Genomic DNA, 24,197 nt, shown 5'->3' with positions numbered 1-24,197 from the left:
AGGTTGGAAACCACTGGTTTCATCTTTAACAATAGTAGCATCAAGTACAAGTACCTCAAAACTGTACTTAAATACAGTACTTGGTTACTTTCCTCTGGAGGCTGAGCGAAAACCAACATTTCATCATCATGAGTTTCACCTCATGTGACCCACCCTGCTGTCCACCAGGTGGCGCTGCTGCTCCTTCAGTCTCTGTCAGGTTTCTACAAGCTGCCGTGAATAGAAGGGGCACTAGGACCCGGTAAGACCCTCTCATGATGCATTTCACGTCTCCTCGTAAATTTCTAAATCTACAGGAGTGTGCGTGTGTGTGTGTGTGTGTGTGTGGGGGGGGGGGGGGGGGGGGGGGGGGGTGGGCGGGGGGGGGGGAGTCCAGTCAAAGGTCAGTGACAAAGGATTTAGAGTAATTTAATGTTAAGGATGTACATTTGTCATATATATATATATATATATATATATATATATATATATATATATTCATGCATCAAAATATGTTATAATGTGGTGAAAACATGTGTCCTATTTTTTATTTCAGTAAGTTTTTCGTTATCCCACATTAAATGTACAATACCAACAGTTATTCAGAGGTCTAGTCTTGTAATGCTTATTTTTTTTAGTTATTTTTAGGAGATCGTATTATTTCTAATATTAATATGTAATATAATTCATTACTATATTATTTGTAACATCAAAAACATTATAATTACTGAAATGACCAAACATGCACTTTGGCTGTTTGTATTGTATAAATTATGGTGATTTGGACGTTTCAGCCTCCTGATGAGTGTTTCAGCCTGAACTGTCCCACGTTAGGAGAGAAGACACATAAACTCAGACAGTTTGGCACAAGGAACACATTCATATTTGCCATTTATTCACCGAGTCTCTTTACTGATGTGAGTAGAGAACACTTTAGGGATAATAGTAATAAATATATTGCTGAAGTGCTAATTGCAAAATTGGGGGGATATTATAAGATGCAAAATGTAAAGTGAAGATTCATCTGTGTCATCAGTCTCAACTATTCCGACAGTCTGTGAACGCAGCACCGGCAGCGCGTGGCCCCCGCCCTGCTGCGGCCGTCAGTCTGCACGCGCCGCAGCGACTTACCGGTTCATCGTGACCGGACCTGCGTCTCTACTGTTTTCTGTTTTCACTCATTGTGTCACATCTGCTGCAGGATTCTATTTATTTATTTAAAAACATCAAAAAACAAGCAGAGAATTAATTTTCAGGAAGAAGAGAATTCAGGATTTTATTAATATTATTAGGCTGTTATTAGTAGTATTTGTAGTATTCTTATTAGTATTTTCTCTCTTTTACTGCAACTATTACGGATTTATTTTTTTATAATATTTCTTATCTGGAAATTAAGAAACGTAGTTTTGTATAACAGATTTTAGTGTCTGTGTCGGTCCTGATGGCGGCGAACCGGGTGGGGCGGCGGGTGAACCGGGTGTGCAGTAACCAGTCACCGACTCGTCCCGGCGGCGGGCGGGAGCCGCGGCGGCAGGCCCGGGTCACCGTCAAATACAACCGCAAGGAGCTGCAGCGGAGGCTGGACGTGGAGAAGTGGATCGACTGCGGGCTGGACGAGCTGTACCGGGGCAGGGTGAGTACTGCAGTACTACTGCAGAAGGCAGCCTACTACTGAAAGTACTGCTGAAGGTACTGCTCAAAATACTGCTCAAAGTACTACAGGAAATAGTGCTGAAAATACTGCTGAAGTACTGCTCAAATTCTACAGAAAATACTGTTCAAAGTACTGCTGAAAGTTCAACTAATGAACATACTAATAAATAAGTAAAATGTATTTATAAAGTGCTTTTCATAGACAGTCACAAAGTGCTTTACATGAACGTGATGCAACATACGAAAAGAAGGAAATCATAACAGATGGGGAGATTAAAAAGTGCAAGATTAACAAACACAATACACACACACACACACACACACACACACACACACACACCAAAAAACCCCACAAACTGCAGTAAAAAATGCACAATAAAAACATAACATGTTGCTGCCAGGTTAACACCTGTCCAAACAGATGTGTTTTTATCTGCTTTTTCAGCAGACTGTAAGGATGCGGGCATAGTTTAGGTGCAACGGCCTCAAAAACTCGATCATCACGGGTCTTAAGGTGGTGTGTGTGTGTGGGACAGACAGCAAGTTTAACATGTTTGACCTCAGAGAGTGAGCTGATAACTGAGGCTGTAGTAGATCAGCCACATATGCAGGAGCCTGACTGTGCAAAGCTCTGAAGGTAAAGTGAATGAATCCTAAACTCAACAGGAAGAGAGACATGAGAAGTATAGGAGTAATGTGAGACCGTCTATTTGACCTGGCGAGGAGTCTTGCAGCAGCATTTTAGATTTTCTGCGGATGATTGAGGGCAGAGACACTAAGAGAGAAGAATAGTATGTTACAGTAGTCAATGTGAGATGAGATAAAGGCGTGTATAAGCATCTCTAGTTCAGCTGTTGAAACTACAGATCTCAGTTTACTGATATTTCTTCAGTGGTAAAAACAAGATGTGGTCAGCTGCTTTACATGGGTGTCAAATGACGAAGATTGATCAAATATTACCCCTAAATTATACAGGTTGGAGTGGGCAGCGGGGACTAGCGGGGCTAAAAACCAGAACTTCGGTCTCATCAGCACTGAGCTGTAGAAACTTTCCTGCTGTCCAGTCTTTAATAGTGTTAAGACAGTCCAGGAGCCTAGATAACACAGTGTTTCCTCTATATTCATTCAGCAGTGGTACATCACCACTGCAAAACTGTGAGCGTCGCTGCTAAAATTTCACCTGACCCCTGACCCCCCCCCCGCCCCCCCCAAGGTAGCGCCGCCCCCCACCACCCCAAAGCAGTCAACCTAGTGGAGACACTGATAACTTCACTAGGTGTGATATCATCTGCAAATAAAGGATAATCACAGCAAATCTGTTTATGACCCGTCCTAAGGGCAGCAAATACAATATAGAGAGAATAACAGAGGCCCCAGAACTGAACCTTGCGGGACACCATAAGACAGAAGAGAGGGATCAGACACAAGGTCAGTGAGATAAGATATAATGCTATGCCTGATATGCCCACCCAATCACATAACCTCTTAATCAGGATATGATGGTCTACTGTGTCGAACACCGAGCTGAGGTCAAGTAGAACTAATACAGAACAATCACCCACATCAGAGGACATTAAAATGTCATTAGAGACCCTCAGAAGAGCAGTTTCAGTAGACTACTGTTTCTGAAACCCAGAATGAAACTCATCATAAATACAAGCCTCTCTAGCAAAACTTTTAAAAATAGAGAAGATGGTATTATATCCATTGAGCTTGAGGATAACTTCATTTCCTTATCAGTCCCATCAGACTGAGAGGGGCTAGAGCTGGGAGGGAAAGTCCCAGGATGAATACTGGATCTAATAGCCATTAGCTTATCAACAAAGAAGGTAAGAAACTTGTTACAATCATTGCCAGAGAAAGATGGTAATGTAGAGGGCGGTGGTGAAACATTGTTATTTATAGTGTCAAATAAAATCTTAGGATTTCTTCTTGAAGAAGAAATTAAATAAGCAAAATAAGCAGTCTGTGCTTCCTTTATTAGTGCATTGAAAGACTATCAGAGATCTTTAAGATATAGGTGATACATCTCTAGCCCAGTGGCTTTCCATAGTCACTCTGTCCTGCGTCACTTAACACATTGTTAAGATTTGTATTAAAATCACATGAAATTGCGCTGAGAACTAATTAACTGTACTCTGAGTAATGATGCAGGAACGCAATGTTCTTTTAAGGCTCAGAGAGTCAGCATTTACTACTGATGCTGGGACTGATAGTATCAGCAAATTATACAAAATGTGGTGCAGGAGAAAGTACTCTGCTGCTGCTGGGACTTAAAGTATAGAATGATTAAATGTAGGACAGAGGCAGGCTGCATACTGCAGTACTACTGAAAGTACTGCTAAAAGTACTGCTGAAAGTACTGCTGAAAGTACTGCTGAAAGTAGGCTACTCCATCATTCATCCACTCTGTCACTTTTTTCAGGGGTGTGAAAATTTTTGCTTTTGTCTGTTTTAACTGAAAATCTTTGAGTTTTGTTTGTAACAAAACAGGAAAATCGAGGCTTAAACCTGTTTTCACTTTGATGTGACAGAAATTTTGTTCTCCTTTGAGGAAAAAACTGAAACCAAAATGGAGAAATTTATACTTAAAGTTCTTTGGTTTCATGATGGCGCCCCCTAGTTTTACGTTATTTCAATTAAATACGGTTCCATCATCTGATTACATAGCTGGAGTCTTTATTTCCATACAGCCAATCAAATCTTTGCATAAAGTGATGACATGTCGTTCTATCATCAATGGAGCAGATGGTCACACTGAGCCTGATTGCATCCTGCTACACAACACAATAATTAATAAATAAATAACAAGCTGCAGCACATTAAACATCATGTAAACATACCTGCAGATGCCACTTCAGACCCGTTAGATGCTGGTTTGGTTCTTACTCTTCGACACCACTGCTAACAACACACTGTCTGCCTATGACTTGTAGCTACAGCAGTTTGTTGACTTCGTCTGCCTTCATACGGTGTAACAGAATAAAGACAGACAGCATGCAGACATGAACATCCCCCCCAACACGCACAAAACTAATTAAAATCTATACTAAATAAAAATGTCCTGATCTTATTTTTAAAAGAAGATAGTGTTGGTGCAAACCTCAGTTCAGCAGGTGGATGTTCCAAGTTTAGGTGCATTTGGAGGAAATGACTCTAACCTGGAGGCCCTGACTTCAAACTGAATATAATTTAGTTAATATTGTGCTTACGGGGGAATATTACCTATATGTTTGTGCTTAATCAAGGTTCCATGCTCATTTTAATTGTCATTATACAATTTTTATTGAACAACGACATGCAGTTACAGCCCCCTCCACACTGCACACATAGACAATGTATTTATAAATTAAAATATTTTAAATTAGTATAGAATAAAACAATCAATTTGGCAATAAAATAGAACAAAATATATAAAAGTATCACTAAAGGAGACATTAAAACAGGAATATACAGCTACATAAACATTGGAAAGGTTTCAGTTATTTAGAGCAGAAACCATTACAAGTACTTTATTAAATGTACTTAATTCACATAAGAAGACCAAAAATAAAACATATTTCAATGTAAATTTCACAGCTGCCACTAAGTGCTAAATCCATCTATATGACCAGATGTCTCGTCTTGTGTTAGACTGAAAAACAGTCGAGAGATTAGCAGCAGAGATGTTTCGACCCTGATGTCGTGTGAACATTTTCTATGTATTTGTGCTTTAATGGAGGAAGACGATAAAAATGACCAAAACAAAGCGTGAGATGTTTCAGACCGGATCTCTCTCTGCAGTCGATGTTTGGTCAGAATAAAGACGACGTTCAGTAGAAACACAGAAATGTTCCTCAGCTTTGGTTTAAAGGTCAGTCAGACAAAACAGGAGCTGACAGCCGAACCACCGCTGCAGGGTGTGTGTGTGTGTGTGTGTGTGTGTGTGTGTGTGTGTGTGTGTGTGTGTGTGTGTGTGTGTGTGGTTTTCAGTTTCATGTCCCTGATCGCTCTAATGAGGAGAATTAACATCAAACACAGAGTGACACATAATCAGTGATTTGAGGAGAACGTGGACTCATAGTTTGATCTGTAAAGAGAATTAAATGAATCTTTAAAGATCCAGAAACATAATGACGTGACGTGAGCGGTGACAGCAGAGTGTTTCTGTGGAGAGACGAAGGAGAATTCAGCAGCGGACGCCCGCAGGTGTGTTTGTGTTATCAGACAGAATGTGTGAATAAGGTGGAGTCTGTAAACAGCACAGTTTGATTAATGAAGACATTTTATTAAATGAATTAACAGTAACTCTCCTACAATTTTAGGGAGATATCATTAAATAAATACTTCATGAATCTGGAGGGAAATTCATGTCACTGTGCTGAAGAAATCACACAGGCTACAAGTTAGTAGTGAAATAAATGTTGAATAGAAATAAACAGGCAGGGAACTCACCTTAGTGGTGAAATAAAAGAAGATGAACAATATAATCATGCAGTAAGTATAAACTAATAAAGGAACCACATTACATTTACTTTAAGTTAATGTAAAAGGAAACAGACATCAGCAAATTCAACGTTATCAATGAAGCACTAATAAAATGAACTTAGTGACAGTTCATTTGTCTCGGTTCATTTCATCTTTCTGCTGCTTTCATGAGAGGAGCTCATGTGGTTGGACTCCACCTGCTCGCTCTGTATTCTAACGATTATATTCATTATCAATTAATCTGTCGATTATTGTCTTGATTAATTGATTAGTTGTTTGATCCATAAAATATCAGAAAATGGTGAAAAATATGGATCAGTGTTTCCTAAAGTCCAAGATGACGTCATCATATGTCAAAGATATTCAGTTTACTGTCATAGAGACTCAAGAAACCAGGAAATATTCACATTTAAGGAGCTGGAATCAGAGAATTTTGGCATTTTGTCTTTAAAAAAATGACTCAAAGTGATTAATCAATTATCAAAATAGTTGCCAATCAATTAAAATCGTTGCAGCTCTAGATTAGACTCTACCTGCATGTGTTCAGTCTCTCAGCTGTGTGCTGATGGTCACAAAAAGTCTGTGGTGGAAAGTAACTAAAGTACATTTACTCAAGTAGTGTATTTAAGTACAGTTTTGAGGTACTTGTACTTGATGCTACTTTATACTTCCACTCCACTACATTTCACAGGGAAATATTGTACTTTCTACTCCACTACATTTATTTGACAGCTTTAGTTACTTTTCAGATGAAGATTTGACACAATGGATAATATAACAAGCTTTTAAAATACAACACATTGTTAAAGATGAAACCAGTGGTTTCCAATCTTCCAGCCATACCTGTGGGTTTGTATAATGTTTATGTAACTGTATATTCCCATTTTAATGTCTTCTTTAATGCTACTTTTATATATTTTGTTCTATTTATTGCCAAATTGATTTAACTGAAGTAAAAGATCTGAGTACTTCTTCCACCACGGTCAAAAGTGCCAAAAAAAAAAAAATTTAATGCCAAAAATAACGCCATATATCCGTTCATTTGGAAATCAGTAGCGTTTGCAGCCTCTCTGTGCACATGAGTCGACCTCTCTGTCATTGCCTGGGAAACTCTCGGTAGCACAGCTCCTTTTAAGGAATAGGACAGCGCGTTATGTGTGTGCATAGCGAGTGAGGTCTGACGCCGCCACCCCAAAACAGTTAACCTTGACATGCTCCTGTTTCTATAGCAACAGTCAAAGCTAATCTGTCTCTAACTTTAGCCAGGTAAACTTAAAGGTTCTCTGTGGAGTTTTGGTCCTCTAGTAGCACTATGGAGCGGTGATTTTATGAGTTTTGTTTGTGACATGCACACGTGCTTAAGGACACGTGTGCATGTACACGTGAGCGTGATACATGTTCCTGCCAGTGGTTTCACATTATTCCACTGATCTACAGGTGGCTGTAATGAGCCAACAAAGACTGCAAGCTAGTAAACATGGACTAAACAGTGCAGGATTTAAAATGTTTCAGCTCTGCAGATGTTTTATGATGAAGGAAAACATTCAACACTTTAGTTAGACCTGCTACTGCCCCTACTGCTCTTCATCAGACTCCAATTTTGGAGTTTTGGAGAGAAACACTGAATGTAAACAGAACTTTTGTTTGTTTGAAAGACGAATCAACACAAAGCTTTGACCAGAGCAAAGTCTGAGTTTCAACGTGACCAGACAGCTTCTTAAAGTCCTCCTCCACCTTCTTCTCTGTGCAGAGTTTGTTTTCAAAGTTTCTCTAAGTTCACCTTAAATCTCAGTTTAACACCTGGACACACCTGCAGGATTTATGACATCACAACTAATTTGGAGCCAATCGTGGTCCAGTATGATGTGGAGACTTAAAGCCTCCAGAGCACAAACACTGAGAAACTTTACAGCGAAGGAGGAGACATCTGGTGAAGCAGGAAAACTTTAGAAACCAACAATATTTACAGATTCTGGATTTTTACATGAAGGAGGAGATGATGGTTTATTTATAACAAGATAAATGAACTGTTTTGTGGGAAATTCATATTACAGACATTGTTATTCACAGCAGTGTGTGTGTGTGTGTGTGTGTGTGTGTGTGTGTGTGTGTGTGTGTGTGTGTATGTGTGTGTTTGTGCGCGTGTATGTGTGTTTGTGTGTGTGTGTATGTGTGTGTGTGTGTGTGTGTGGTTGGTTGTGTGGGAACATTACAAATCAAACCTAACATATTTCCCATGGGATGCAAACACACACACACAGATTTGGGTCATCTGTTACCTTAAATGGAGTCCACAGTATCTAAATGCCAAAGGAAGTGTGTGTGTGTGTGTGTGTGTGTGTGTGTGTGAAAATACAGAAGTTGTTTTCACCCAGATGTTTAGAATATTTTAAGCAAATTTCCACATTAATGGGAGTTAGAGTGGGTTTAATGGTCACAGACAGATTTCAGACGTTTGGCTTTCTAATTAGGGCCTGAGCCCCAAAGGGGTGCAGACCCTCTTGTATCTGTTCTGTTTCTTTCTTTCTTATTATTACACCACTTAAACCCTAAATTTGAGCCCCTAAACATGCTCAAAAACTCACCAAATTTGGCACGCACATCAGGTCTGGTGAATAATTTGATGAAATGTAAAAATTAACCCCCAAAGTGCCAAAATGTGCCCTATAGTGCCACCAATGTCACTAATATGGCCGCCACGGCCCGTAGGAATATTGTAGAGAAATCGAACCAAAACTCATTTATTTGTCTCATCAAGACCTACAAATCATATGCTGACACCCCTGACCTAAATCCAACAGGAAGTCCGCAATAAGCCCATCAATGTACGACTTTGTACAACCCCAAACAAACGCTATCCCCTCCAAGGGCGTTATGGTATCGGCTTCAATCTTTGATCCATGACTTATGACACTGTGCTGAACAAAAGTTGTTAAAAACTTTGTAATAACTCGAACAGTTTGGATTTTATAAGCCTTGGAAGTTGCAGTGCCACATCGCACCTTACAATGTAAACCAATGGGGAGGCAATCTATGGGCTTGGACTTTGTGTCAAACTGATGCTTCTGACATCTAAACTATAAGTCAGACCACTTTCAAACCTGTATCAATGGATTTGTGAAAGCCAATGCAACAGCTGGCTTGTTGAAGCAGCCTGAAGGACTCTTTATACATCCATGGAAGGACTACTAAGGACTGTTGTTAAGCTAATGGGAGAAATTATCTGGACTGTGCAGCGCAGCAGCAGCAGGACACCGCCAGGGAGGCTGGAGAGAGAAGCAACCAGAGAAACAACCAGGAGAGTTAGCTTGTTTGTCATTGTTGCTAATGATATCAGACCAGTTAAGCAGCAGCCATAAAGTTCTGTTAACTAACAAACACGATGACCAACAGCCACAAATGGATGTTATGACATGAATACTTCATCTCCATGATAGAAAGAAGAAGACATCAGATAACGTGAGTCAGATACAGCTTCTCTCTCTCTGTCCCTTTGGTCGCTAATTTCATCTCTGATGGTTAAATGTCTCTATGTGGGGCTGTTGTGTGAATTTATCTCCTTAACAAGAATGCAGCAGATATATATATATATATATATATATGTATATATATATATATATATATATATATATGTATATAATGTTTTGTGGGTAGTTTGCTTGTTGAAGTTACAGTGAGCTGTCTGGACTCACTCATTTATTTGGAATTGATCCCGTTTTTAATTGAGTGGTTGTTCAGTCACCTGTTGATGTTGATGTGATTAGTGAATGAGTGTGCAGGAGGTCTGGCTGCTTGCTTCTGACAGTTTCTTTAGTATGTTTTTAAGCTGAGCCGTATATTGAGTAATAAGCTTAAAGTAATTAGAATAACAAGTGTTAACTAGTGGTATAATTGATCGTAGTTGATCCGTGATCCGTACGGATCGCTGCCCTGGGTTCGGCCGGCATATGAACTGCGGATTAATTGCAAAATTTAATGTCTCATTTAAGACAAAGTAAACAAACTGCTGTAAGTACAAGTCATGGGCAGACAGCATGTCGCTAAGAGGGATTTTGAAGGGTAACGATCAAACCAGCATCTAACGGGTCCGAAGTGACATCTGTAGGTATGTTTACATGCTGTTTGATGTGCTGCAGCTGAGCAGCTAACTAGCATCTAGCTGCTAACTGACGTTAGCGGTGAATGTTTGTTTGGTGGCTCATTCAATAAGCTGCAGGACAAGATGTGTGTTCATGTTTCTAAGTTATCATCAAGTTTTGATGATGTGGACAGAGGCTGTTTCATTCACTACCGTGTTTAAAAGAGGAACTTATCATGCCTCATATTGCAATGATTGAGCATTAAATATTTTATATATTTTATTTTATTTAAACATTGGACATCTTAAATGTTGTTTGTCTTGAATGTTTTCATTTAAGACCATGGGCAAAAGTTCATTGCTGTTTCGTGCTGTAAGTGTGTTACAGAATAAATAGAAAACAAAGTTTTATTTGTCTCCCCCTTTTTTTGGTGATCCTAAAAATGATCTGATCCATGACTCAAATCTGTGATACGATCCAAACTGTGAGTTTTGTGATCCGTTGCCCCCCTAGTGTTAACATGTCAGCTTTGTAGACTATATTTTGTATGTCGTGCACATAGATAAGAGTGTGTAAGTCATGTATTTGATACATGCATTAATACTTTCTGATGTGAACCTACACTTTTAGATCTGTGAATGTCTTTAGTGTTCAGTCTTTCTGGTATTCAGCACTGATCTGTTCCTGTATCATATTATAAGCTTTGTGGTACTTTATATATTTCTGTATACTAAGAAAATACACAGGAAACACGTGTAAATCATGTGATATCTTGTCTGTTTTTGATGAGAACATAAATCTGTTGTCACAGTAGAACAGTACTATAAATTTGAATTTCACTTTTTTGGTAAAATCATCTGAACCAGTCCATGGCTAAAATGAGCTCTTCTTTGTTTAGAAACAATATGTATATGCTAAATGTCTTTAAAGAAGCAGCCTTTACACCACTCAGGGGTTTTTGTTTTTAAAAGCAAATTGTTTTATTGGTATATAAAATTGCCCCTCACCCCTCTGATTTCATCAGGTGGGGGACAATGATATAGTTTGATGCGGTATGTTGGTTTTCCTCCTGTCCTCCCCAATTGTTTGAGTCACCAGCCACCACTGGTGTGGGAGTTGAATGCAGCTCATTTTTGCAGGATACAGCAGAAAGGCCTATATACATACAGTACATTATATACAAACTTTGTATGAAGTTTGGTGTTATTATCATTTATTTTACAATATATTTATAGTTCAGTAGTGAGGATGACCTATGAGGAGAAGGGAAAAAATGGAGTGAGGGTGACAGTTTAGTGATAAAGTGCTGTAGAAAAATACCATCAAAACTAAAATTTGTAGCTCTGTACTGCAGTTTTTCCTTTATTAGGCCCCGAGCACCTAGCGGTTCACTCACACTCTCCATTCAAATATATGAGTATTTTTCTGTGTCCAGCTGCAGTTACTTATTGTCTCTACACACCTGACAGTACACATGTCAATCAGACTTTGACCAGGTCATGTGGGTTAAAAGTCTTTACTTTTCTAAAAATAGACTTGATGAAAATTAGGAAATTAATTTGTTTTACACACAAACTCATCAAGAGTTTTCAATTTACTAATTGAAATTCAAGTGAATGGGCCCCAAACTTGCATAATTTTGATGACACAGGTGTGAGCTAGGCAGACATGTCTCACCCTGCAGAAAATTCTCATCCTCACACCGTTGAGATTTGATGTTTCGCCATGACAGAGGAAGTTGCTATAACTTTATTGTAAATGCTCCAGTCTGCACCAAACTTTACATGTTTGATAAGAGTCCTAGCTTGAACACGTCTACATGACAATATTCCATCAGTGATCCAAACTGGCTGAATAGCGCCCCAACAAAATTTCAGCAAAGCAGCCCCACCAGCAGGCAAAATAGTGGACAAAGGAAGTGATGTTTATCTCCTTCTTGCACTGTCTGAAAACAGCCCGGGTCTGACGACATCTACATGCCCGTGACAGAAGCCCTTCAATTGTGCCACGGCCCGACGTGCACGGAGGCGCGAGGGTCCGTTCAACACTGATTGCAGCTTTAATTTTTGGTTATTTTTTAAGAAAAAAATCATGTTTCCAGCTTCTTAAATTAATAAAATATAATGCAGACATGAATATTTTCTGGTTTCTTTAGTCCTCTATGACAGTAAATTGAATATTTTTGGATTGTTGACAAAACAAGACATCATCTTGATCTGATCCACTGGTCCACATTTTTTTTTACCATTTTGTGGACCAAACAACTAATAGATTAATCAAGAAAAAAAATCTGCAGATTAATTGATAATGAAAATCATTGTTAGTTGCAGCTCTACTACTGATAGTGAAGCCATCCTGCTGTTCAGTTTGTATTTCATTCTCTAAACACAAGACTCTTGACTCTGCAGTGAGCTGTTCTGTTATCAGCTGCTCTAACAAGAAACTGTCAGAAGCCTCAGTTTTACTTTCATAAATCTCCATGAAATCTTCATGTTTCAGTCACATTCTGACCGACCAGGTTCTGCCGAAGCCTGACTGATCCACCCACACGGGGCCGATGGTGAGCTGATCTCTGTTAGCTTGGTGCTAAAACGTTTCTCAGCCAAAATTCCACTTGCCACCAATTTTTTATTAGCTTAAATCACACTTTTATTCTGATTAAAAGGCAATAAATCATGAAGTTTGATGAATTAAAGAAAAAGCTGCTGGGTTTAATGAGCTAACTTTACCATCCAGACTGTGGAGGTCGGACAGAAGCGGTAACATTACATTCATGTTATTTTTTCACAAAGCCAACGTCAGAATCAGTTTCAGACTTGTGTTTAGAGAATGAATAACTTCCACATTCGACTGCCAAGCGACATTAACACAAACATCTCTGCTTTCACTGTCGGTGTAAATGTGTTCAGTCCCTCTGACACCGCAGTAATGGCAGTGGGTCTTAAGAAGGAAACATAAATCAGCCGCCATTTTTTCTTAGAAAAATGGATTTTTAATTCATCTTAATTTTCAGAGCATAAATAGCTTTTATTTTTAAGTGTGTGAGTAGAAGTGCTTTTATCTTTCACTAAAGTCTAAAATGTGACTTTTATCAGTTTGATAAACATCAGTCTACCACATGTTCTGCTGCTACAGAGCGTGAGCATGAAAGCGACTCGCTGCCATTGAACACAGCAGGCTGAAGCTAAAGGTCGGACAGTGGAGGTAAACCACGCCCTGAGGAGGTTACTGCTGTAACTCTGGTTCTCTGCAGTCCAGACAACACTGATGAGGAGACACACATGTCATCACTCCATCAGTCTGGCTGCACCCCCCCTCCCCCCACCCCCCACCCAATCATCTGCTCCATCTCCTGAAGTCTCTTTAAACGCTGCTGAGTGGGTTTGATATACGACCCTGAACATCCAGGGAGGGTGGAGTTATTGACGTGTCAGAGATGGTAAAAGCTACATTAGGGGGGGAGTTGCAGATTGATGGAGAGGGGCGGGTTCTGGGGGGGGGGGGGTTCGTCTTTGTTCGTCTCACACACACACACACACACACACACACACAGACATTACCTTGCTACTATCTGGGGACAAATTACTGTGGTCTGTCTTCCCCCCTACATCCGTCTAATATGCATTAATATGTATTTGTGTGTGTGTGTGTGTATATGTGTGTGTGTGTCCGGTGGAAGGCGTGGTGTGTTTGGTGATAAATTGATAATCAGATCTGCCTGTTTGGTTCATTTCCTGTCAGAGACCCCATCTGGACACACACACACACATACACACACGCACACACACACGCACCAACCCGCTACCAGCAGTTTCCGATGGGGTCTCAATGACGTTTAAAGGAACATTACAACATTCAAGTAAATCTTGTCTTTGGAGTTTTTCTCTTTTAATGGAGTCAGGCTAACAGTTTCCCTTCACTTCCAGTTTTTGTGCTAAGCTATGCTAAACACACTCTGTTCTAGACACAGAGAAGAAGGTTTGCGTGTTTCTTCCTGTATTATCATGAGTGTCACTTTGTCTGTGAGTTGATACTTAACGCAGCTTCAGTGTCTGAAATTAAAGGATCATTCTGCTGATTTTCTCTATTTGTCTTCATGTTTGGATCCAAACCAACAATGAACTGATCTACTAACAAGTATTATGTGTGTATCAAAGCCTGATATATCTTATTCCTCCGTTGTTGTGCATACACTATTAAAAACACATCAGTGAGTCACACCGCTGCACTGGATGACATGTTCCTTCATCATGTTTAGAAACGGCTCCAGAGACTAATAACAGCATCATGTTTTCAGTCTCCAGTAGATGATTGAAAAGACTTGTAGAATATAAAGAAAGTGGAACATGAAAAATACAAAACTTTTGTTTGTGTGTTGACTCTCTAGTGTGAGAATGTATTTAGTTCTATTGTATTTAAAAATATATTTATATGATCATTTTTATAAATGACCATAGAATCTGTGTAAATAACAGTTACAGTCTAGATATTATTTTTTACTTTTATCATTATATAATTCTGTACAGAGTTTCTATGTAGTTCAGTAGTTTAATATTAATATGTGATCAAACTGCAGATGAAAATATCACTTTTACACATATATATTATTTTGATCCTTTGTTGAGGATCTGTTTTAATATGAAGCCATAAAATAAATAATCAGTTCAATAAAAGGAGAGAAAAGAAGAGCGGAGGACAAAAAGACAGATGAGGAAGATGCTGACAGCTATTAGAGCTATTGATTGATGAAGACATCAGAGTGTCTGTGTGTGTGTGTGTGTGTGTGTGTGTGTGTGTGTGTGTGTGTGTGTGTGTGACGGGGGAGGGGACATAAAGGGAGGATGAGGAGGAGTTTTAAGGTCCCATATGTCACCAGTAAAAACACAAAAACATTCTCTGTAACAACAGCTGTAGTTTAAAGTGTAAAACTGTATTAAAGTTACACGTCTGTTTATTTTTTTAGGTTCAAGTTTTTTCTTTGGTTTTTATAGTTTGTAGTTCGTAGTTTTTATATTTTTTATATTGTATGTTATGGTTTTTTTTTAAAAATAATTTACCAATAAATGGATTTTCTATCTATCTATCTATTTTGTGTTTAAGTTTTATATGTTTTAGGGACTATTTTAAGATACTATAATTATAATTTCCAATTTAAAAATTTTACTAGTATAGTTTCATAACTGAAAAGTGAATCATTCTGCAGTGTTAATGATTTTCTTAAAATAAGATTCTTTTGTATATTTTGTTCCTCTCAGGCTGGACAATGTTTATATTTATGAACCTTCTCATTCAGGGATTAAAAAAAAAAAAAAAGTTGTTTTTTTTTTTTTGGTCCATTTTCAGTGACTTTTTTTTACATTTTTAATTATGTCAATCTACAATTTAATTAATTTCAATTGAAACTTTATTGTCCTGGAAAAAGAAATTTGGGTCACAATAATAAAAAATCTCTTGTTTTTGTTGTTCATCTCTCAGTGTGCAGCAACTGAACCATCTTCCCCCACAACACACACACACACACACACACACACACACACACACACACACACACACACACAGCAGGGAGTATTAACCCAGTGAGGTCAAATGGAGCCTTTATTATAGACGGTCAGCCAGAGATCAACACATAGATTAGTGTGTGTGTGTGTGTGTGTGTGTGTGTGTGTGTGTGTGTGTGTGTGTGCCGACAGTCATTTAACAGTAATCCAGCCACACACACACACTGTCAGTCATCGGTTTCTCACCTCGTTATGACATCATGCTGATGTCAGACACATATAATCGCCAAGAGGCGGAACTTAGCAGACAAAAGATGAAGTCAGTGATAAGAAAAAACAACTGCAATAATGCTGCTCTTTTCATTTATATCAACTTATCAAATAATATGGTGAATGTGGTTATTGTGCTTTTCATTATGAAGTTAATTCACTGGCTCTGTTTACAATCACATGTAGTTTCATTAATAGAAACATGACTCTGTCTAATAAATAAACAATGTCTTATTTCCATCTTTAATGCAGAAACAGCTGAGCTTTACTTCCAGGCAGATTGATGTGCAGTTCTTCTTGGGAGAATATTAACAATTAACACAAAATAAGGATTTTTTTTTTTAAAACCTGAAAACAAGCAGAGAGGGTTCAGGTGCTCTTTCAGCCCTGAGTAGTGACTTTCAGGCTCGATGTGGTTGCAGCAACATTCAGTAATAAAACCTGGAGCACAGTCCTCAAATCACTCGCCGCTGCTGTGACGTTTATTACTGAGAACATGAGTCAGACGAGCGTATCAGCATGAATTATTACTCATCATCCAATGCAGCGGTGTGGCTCAATGACGTGTTTTTAATAGTTTGTGGACAACAATAGAAGACTTTGATACACACACGGTACTTGTTAGTAGATCAGTTCATTGTTGGTTTGGATCCAAACATGATGTAGAAAATCAGCAGAATGATCCTTTAAGTTGTTGATGTGCTGTTTGTTCTGTCTGAACAATAAAAGTATGTGATGAAGAGTCTCTGTTTAGATTTTTGAGAAAGAAACTGATAACCAGCAGTTCAGGTAAAAGAAGATGCTGTGAGCTTTTAATCACCTTTAAATATTTTTTTTTAATATAGTTTTGGGAGTATTATGAGCTGTTAATCACCATGAATGATCCAAACTGCAGTGAATGATGAGTTATATGACGAGCAGGTGTAACCAATTAAAGCCTGGTGTGGATTAATTAGTGAATATAAATATTAAACTCCTGTTAAATCTCCCATTAGAGCTCACAGTTATTATACATCACAGTTTCTCTTCCTGCTGTGCATATATTGATTGATTGATTGATTGATTAATTATTTAAGTGTCCTGCACCTTTCTGGTTCCCAGCCCATATGGGAGACACTAGACAATAGTAACCAGGACGTCCACATGATGATCATGATGTGCAAACAGATTCAAACAGAGATTCAGTTTATATGACGAAGATGTAAAGACGGACTCAGTGTTCAGTCCCATAAATCTCCCCAAAACAAAAATCTCCACATTAAAAAGTCAACTCAACATATCAGCTCCAGACAAGTTGGATCTTTTCAAACTTAATTTTCTCAAGTCACCATTCATTCATCCTCAACAACACCAAGATCACAAAAAACACATAAACGTTGCTCTTCAGGAACATTTATATCTGCTGGCAGTAAAGTACCAGATCTTACCAGAGCACTCAGGGACCTTTACGTTTTCTGTTTTCTGTAATTTTATATATTGTTTAGTAGTAATGATACATCATTTGCATTGTTTTATACAATCAGTGAGCACTTTATTAGGAACACCTGCACAGTCTAATACAATCTAATACAACAGCTCTGCTTTAAATTCTGCTTTTACAAAACTTTCAATTTTTGTTGATGTTGTTGGAAAGGTGATAATCCTACTTTATGTTTATTATTGAGGTTATAGTGTGTTGGTGTACTAGAGAGCATCAGATTATTTAAATATTTCCTAATATTTTGTTCAGCCCATTAGGGGGACAAAATATCAGGAACACCACCTCCTCAGTAATAATGAAGAATTAAGGATTTTATATTAAGAATTTATGGCAGAGCTTGTTTTTCGGGAAACTAAATCACAGCAATTTATCTATCTGACATCAAGTGAGCTAATGACAACGTATTGATTAGCATCAGCTGGTCGACCAGTCGTTTCTCGAACTGAACTGGTCCTTTAGTTTCCCTGTTACACTCAGCTATGTGCACGATCTGTAAACACACACTCACACACATATACAAACACACACACACATATACAAACACACACACAGTGAACTGATGTGAACTGTGGCTGGTTGTCGACCATATATGGGCAACAGACAGTAAAAACTGAAATAGCAGGAAACAGATGAGGGACAGTGTGTGTGTGTTTGTGTGTGTTTGTGTGTATCTGTTTGTCTGTGTGTGTGTGTGTGTGTGTGTGTGTGTGTGTATGTGTGTCTGTGGCATCCCTGGCATTTAAAGTTTAAAGAAAGGTCTCAGTGTGGCCTTTATATACAAACCCACAGATGAAAACATCAAATAGCTGTACACACCCCCTCTGCACTCTGAGTCTGTTTGTTGTTTGAAAAAGTTACATTTACTCAAGTACTGTACATAAGTACAATGTTGAGGTATTTGTACTTTACTTGAGTATTTCCATGTGATGCTACTTTCTACATTTCAGAGGGAAATATTGTACTTTCTACTCCACTACATTTATTTAACAGCTTTAGTTATTTTTCAGATGAAGATTTGACACAATGGATAATATAACAAGCTTTTAAAATACAACACATTGTTAAAGATGAAACCAGTGGTTTCCAACCTTTTTGTCTTTTGACGTCTTACAAAAAGCAGTGTGTAGTCGGGGTCACATTTCACATGTCTATGAGTTGTTAACAGCTCCACCAAATAGTGATTTTTCCCTCTAAACTTCTCACATGCTTTCATTTCAATAAATGTTCAAATGATCCAATATTTCAGCAAAAATCAAAGATTAGAGAAAAAGTCCAAAAACTGAAAACAGATTTGTGTATCAGAACTTTGTTTTTTCTTCTTTCCTCTCCCATTAATCATCTCACCACCACTCAGATTTATCTGCTGACCCTTTGGAGGGGCCCGACCCCTAGGTTGGGAACCACTGGACTAAACTAGCTAACTGTATATAAAGTAGTGTAAACTAGCTCCACCTCCAGCAGCTACAACAGTAACATGCTGCTCTAACACTGATGCTTCACTATTAATAATCTAATGATGTCATATATAATAATATATCAGTCAGAGGGACCAAACCACTACTTTTACTGCAATACTTTAACTACATCAAGCTCATAATACTTATGTACTTTTACTGCAATACTTTAACTACATCAAGCTCATAATACTTATGTACTTTTACTGCAATACTTTAACTACATCAAGCTCATAATACTTATGTACTTTTACTGCAATACTTTAACTACATCAAGCTCATAATACTTATGTACTTTTACTGCAGTAAAGTATCTGAATACTTCTTCCACTGCTGATGTTTACACTGCATCTCTTCTATTTTTAACAGATTTTTTGTCAAAGACCGTCATCAGAACATCTTTTCCTGGAGTTAAACAGATCCAGTATTTCCACAGACTTTGCAGCTTTTCAGCAACAGAACTACAAACATGGCTCCGCTGTTCTCGTCTTCACTGTACGAGCTGTGAGCTCCGTCAGTCACCGTCTGTGGAAATACTGGATTTAAACGCTGGTTTCGTTTCAGGCAAAGATGTTCTGACCGCGAGCTTCTTTCTGAAACAACATGAAAGTCGCAGAAACAATCATGATGTGATAATTCTGTTGCAGATCGTCAAAAGTCCCAAAGAACAGCTGCTGTTTGGTTAAAACACATGATGTATGAAATGTTGTCAGTAAAAATGATTAACAGGTCTGTGATGTTCTTCAGGAGGAGGAGATGCCAGAGGAGGTGAACATCGATGATCTGCTGGACCTGAAGACAGCTGAGGAGAGAACACAGAGACTGCAGGTAACAACACACCTGTCCACATGTCTGTCTGTCATTCTGTCATTCTGTCAGTTATTACCTGCACTCTAATAAGCTTAAGGAGCAGTGTGAGTACTTTTGCACCCTGGGTTTTGCCTCTCAGAGTTTTTTAGGTTTAAAAATATTCTATAAACTATCTATATATGTTCATCAATAATCAATGTTCTCCTAAAAGGATGCTAGAGTCAAACATCACCAGAGTAGTGAAGTGTGAGCAGCAGCTGGTCCTGAAGTGTTTTTCCTTGTTCTGCATTTTCACTTCATTTATTTCTTTAACGATCCCCTTGATGTTACAGAGCATTGAAACTCTCCTGATAACATAACAATCCTACAAGTTTATATTCTGTCACCAGTTTACATTATTTACACTTTGTTCCTGTCTTTGAGAATACTACAATACCCATGAGCCTCGGCTGCTGTTGCTATGTAGAAGAAGCCAATCAGAGGTGTGAATAATTAACTCAAAATGCTTCTTCGCTGAAGTTGTAAACAAAATGTGTCGCCATGGTTACTAAATTCACTTCAAAAGTGAACTGATTTAGTCTGCAGATTGTTAAATCAGTTTTCTCAGCATAGTGATCTTTATCTTCTGTTCGCCGTTAGTAGTGCATGTGCCCGAATTTTAAGCTCTCTGATTGTTTGTTTCTTGCTGAAACACACCTAGGGAGTCATAGTTAACTTTGACCCTGAAATTTTTATGTCCACAGTGTGGTAGCTTCGACTTTTTACTAAAGAACCAGATGTTTTCTAACACAGTTGTTCATCTTTTGTTGTGATGATTCAACCAGATGAGTTTCATGTTGATCCAAACTGTGGAAGAGAGAACCAAGAGCCATTATATAAAAGAAAAATGGACGAGATTTTTACTTCTGGACTCAGGGACACCTGAAATATCTCCTCCCGCTTCACAACTGTATTACATTTAAAGGACGAGTGCACAATGTTTCAAGTGTGACTTAAACCAACAGTCAGGAGCCCAAATGAACATTAAAGCTGTTTTTCTTGCTGTAATCATTCCTCCTGTTCATACTGACCATTAGAAGATCCCTTCATAATGACCTTACAATGGAAGTGATGGGGGACAAAATCCACAGTCCTCCTTCTGTGCAAAAAATGTATTTAAGAGTTTATTTGAAGCTAATATGAAGCTTCAGCGTCCAAATGAGTCAAATCAAGTAGATATCTTTCAACGTTACAGTCTTTTTATTGTTCACTGTTTATATGGACACCTGACTGCTGGTTTAACACACACTGGAATCATTAAGGATGAAACTCTTTGTAGTAAAGATATAAATACAACATTAAAGGAAACTAAACATGATTATTAGTAGAGTTGAGGTTTACACAGTGTTTGTATTTTTTATACTCCTCACAGGGTCTCATGTGTTTTTGTTCTTTATGTTTCCAGGAGATCCTTCACTCCTGTAACAACAACACAGAGGTAAGACCACCACAACATTATGACAAGTATAGTTTTAATCTGTGTGTGATGAGGAGTAACAGATAGTTAACCACTCTAACAAAACATCAGTTCTCAGTGTTGATGTGAAGCAGATGTGAGGCATGTAAACACTCGTCCTGTTTACTGTTACTTTCACTGTATTTATTAGTGTTTGAACTGAACGTCAGCATTTCACATTAAAACTACAGCAGACCAGGACTGTACACACACTTTGTATTCATGTTAATGAATTATTGGAGGGAAAATTGTCACAAAGCGAATAAAAAGTGAAAGAATAAAACTGCAAGATGAAATCTTACAAATATAAGATCTCTCTTTTGTTCATAAATTAATGTTTTCACTTTTTACATTAACTTCTTATGTTTTGAACTAGTCACTGATTGAACTGTTTTAAGACTTTGGTGACCGGTTTACATTTTCTCTAGTGCCACTATCAGTAAAAATTTTCCACTTGTGGAAGGTTTGCTTTTAGAGGCGGCGGGCCCAGAGGGGGTGGGGGGTGGGGGAGGGGAACAAATCAAAGAAAAAATACATATAAATATGCAGTACATTTTGCATTTTGGATGTAGCATTCTACATTTAAATCAGTCTATAACAAATGAGTTATTGTGGGTTCTACAATGATGGCAATATATCTAAATAGCAGAAGTGCTGCATGCATGTATTGTAACATGATGTATATAATGTTAATACTGTATAATAGTTAATAAATTAAGTCAGAATTTTTATCTGCAGTTATCAAACTAGAGGAAAAGTCCTGAACATGTTGATGATAGAGGGGGGTGCTCACATGTAGACGTATTTAATGCTCCCTCGTCTGTTTCCTCTCTGCAGGTCTTCATCAGTGACTTACTTTTAAAACTTGAGGGTTTACAGAAGCAGGAGGATCTGCACAACGACGGCATCGACCTCCCTCAGCTCCACATCTACCCCACCCGCCCAGGATCAGCCGACAGAGAGGTGCTGCACTGAGACAGCAAGCGACCCACACACCCCCAACCTGCAACACCTCTAACCAGGAGGGGCTGAACTAGAAAACAAACACACCTAATGTCTCCATCCATCTAACCTGTTATTCCCAACATCAGTGCTCCCGCTCCTCCTTCTCCCCTGTTGATGCTCCTCAAGTTGCTAATTTGGTCACCAAAGCCACAGCCTCCACCTGTTCTCTGGACCCCATGCCCACAGCCTTGGTCAAAGCATGCCTACCTACCCCATACCCGATCATGGTGGACATTCCTCCGGATGACCTCACCAACTACCGGCTGATCGCCAACCTTCCTTTTCTCAGCAAAATCCTAGAAGGAGCAGTTTCTGCCCAACTCCATCAGCACATGTCTAACCATGAGCTCTATGATCCCCTTCAATCTGGCTTTAGAGCACACCATAGCATGGAGACCCCTCTCATCAATACCACTATTGACCTCCTCATCGCTGCTGTTTCTGGTCACATCAATAGTCTCATCCTGCTGGACCTCTCTGCAGCCTTCGACACAGTCTCCCACACCATCCTCCTCAACTGCTCATCTGAATACCTAGACCTCACCGGTGCAGCTCTCTCTTGGTTAGAGAGCCAGTCATATCTCTCCAACAGGAAACAGTTTGTCACCATCACATACTCCGGTTCCACACTGGCCCCTAAGGTTCTGTGCTTGGACCCTTCCTCTTTAATCTACATGCTCCCCCTTGGTCAGATCATCCGCCACCATGGTCCAAGCTTCCACTGCTATGCTGATGACACACAGCTGTATCTCAGCACTAAACCATCAGCTCAGCTCCCCACATGGTCTCTTGTCAACTGCCTGCACAAAATAAAAATCTGAATGTCATCTAATCTACTCAAGCTAGATAGCAACAAAACAGAGCTCATGGTTGTGGCTCCCAAGGCGCTGCTCTGGAAGGTTGGAGATCCTCTCTTCAATATGGATGAGTGCACCATCTGCCAGTCCCCAGACGTCTGCAACTTGGGTGTCATTCTGAACTCCACCCTCTCATTCCAGTCACACAACAAATCCCCAAAGTCGCTTTCTGCCACCTCAAAAACATCTCCAGACTCCAGCCATCACTCTTAGACTCCAGCTGAGCCCCTCATCCATACCTTCGTCACCTCCCATCTGGATTATTGCAATGGAGTCCTATCTGGGGTACCCAGCAAAGCCCTGAACAGGCTCCAGTATGTGCAGGACTCAGCTGCCAGGGTAACTCACCTGCACCAAGCCCTGGCAGCACATCACCTCCACCTTCACTGGCTCCTGGTCAAGTCCTGCATCTCCTACAAAATCCTCCTCCTCACCTACAAGTCCCTCAATGCCCTTGCCCCCCATTACCTATCTGACCTTCTCTTCCCTTATATCCCATCCCAGAATCGGCGGTCCTCAGACATGGGTATGTTCTCCACCCCCGCACCAGCCTGTGGACTTTTGGGGACAGAGCCTTCAGTGTGGCAGCCCCCACCCTTTGGAACTCTCTCCCGGCAGAGATCTGCAACGCTGCATCTTTGAACATTGAAAACTTACCTGTTCACCAAGGCCTATCAAGTTAATTCTGTCATCCCCGGCAGTCTTTGCTGTTATTATTTTCTGTTCTTGTATTATTTGTTTTGTCTGCCTCACTATGTATAAAGCATCCTTCGGTCCCTTGAAAGGCGCTTTATAAATTAAAGTTATTATTATTATTATTATTATTATTATTATTATTATTATTATTATTATCATCACTCCACCCAATTATTTACATCCGCCCCAGTCATCATGACTGACCCAAACAGGAGGTGCTTTAAGGTAAAACAAACATACCCAGTCCGGTCGTGACAGGTGACCCCCCTTCATGTTCACCGTCCACCCCAACTATAAGGAGCCAGACTGAAAATCAAACAATCTGATCTGATCTGATGAAAAGTTTGAAAAATATAAATGCTGGTTTTTCACACAGCAAAATTCAGTCTTTGATGTGAAAAATATAATTCACATGCAAAATAATTGCATGAAAAATTCACTTCTGATGTGTGAA

The 24,197-nt window shown here is 39.1% G+C and overlaps 1 protein-coding gene across 1 annotated transcript; it reads left to right on the top strand.

Moving 5' to 3' along the window:
• Window positions 1-1,097: 1,097 nt before the first annotated feature.
• Window positions 1,098-23,914, top strand: LOC137186596 (protein phosphatase 1 regulatory subunit 14A-like). Its single transcript, XM_067595642.1, has 4 exons — window positions 1,098-1,612; window positions 19,628-19,708; window positions 21,135-21,167; window positions 22,023-23,914. The coding sequence occupies exons 1-4, from the start codon at window positions 1,421-1,423 to the stop codon at window positions 22,158-22,160; spliced, it is 444 nt and encodes a 147-aa protein (XP_067451743.1). The 5' UTR covers window positions 1,098-1,420; the 3' UTR covers window positions 22,161-23,914.
• Window positions 23,915-24,197: the final 283 nt, after the last annotated feature.

This window comes from Thunnus thynnus, chromosome 7, assembly GCF_963924715.1.
Source record: "Thunnus thynnus chromosome 7, fThuThy2.1, whole genome shotgun sequence".
Classification (NCBI taxonomy): Eukaryota; Metazoa; Chordata; class Actinopteri; order Scombriformes; family Scombridae; genus Thunnus; species Thunnus thynnus.
This window is presented reverse-complemented; position numbering and strand designations above follow the sequence as displayed.

Coding starts and splice junctions, on each gene's coding strand:
- LOC137186596 (XM_067595642.1), top strand. CDS start 1,421: ATGGCGGCGAACCGGGTGGGGCGGCGGGTGAACCGGGTGTGCAGTAAC. Junction 1,613..19,627: donor ACGAGCTGTACCGGGGCAGG/GTGAGTACTGCA, acceptor GATGTTCTTCAG/GAGGAGGAGATGCCAGAGGA. Junction 21,168..22,022: donor CCTGTAACAACAACACAGAG/GTAAGACCACCA, acceptor TCCTCTCTGCAG/GTCTTCATCAGTGACTTACT.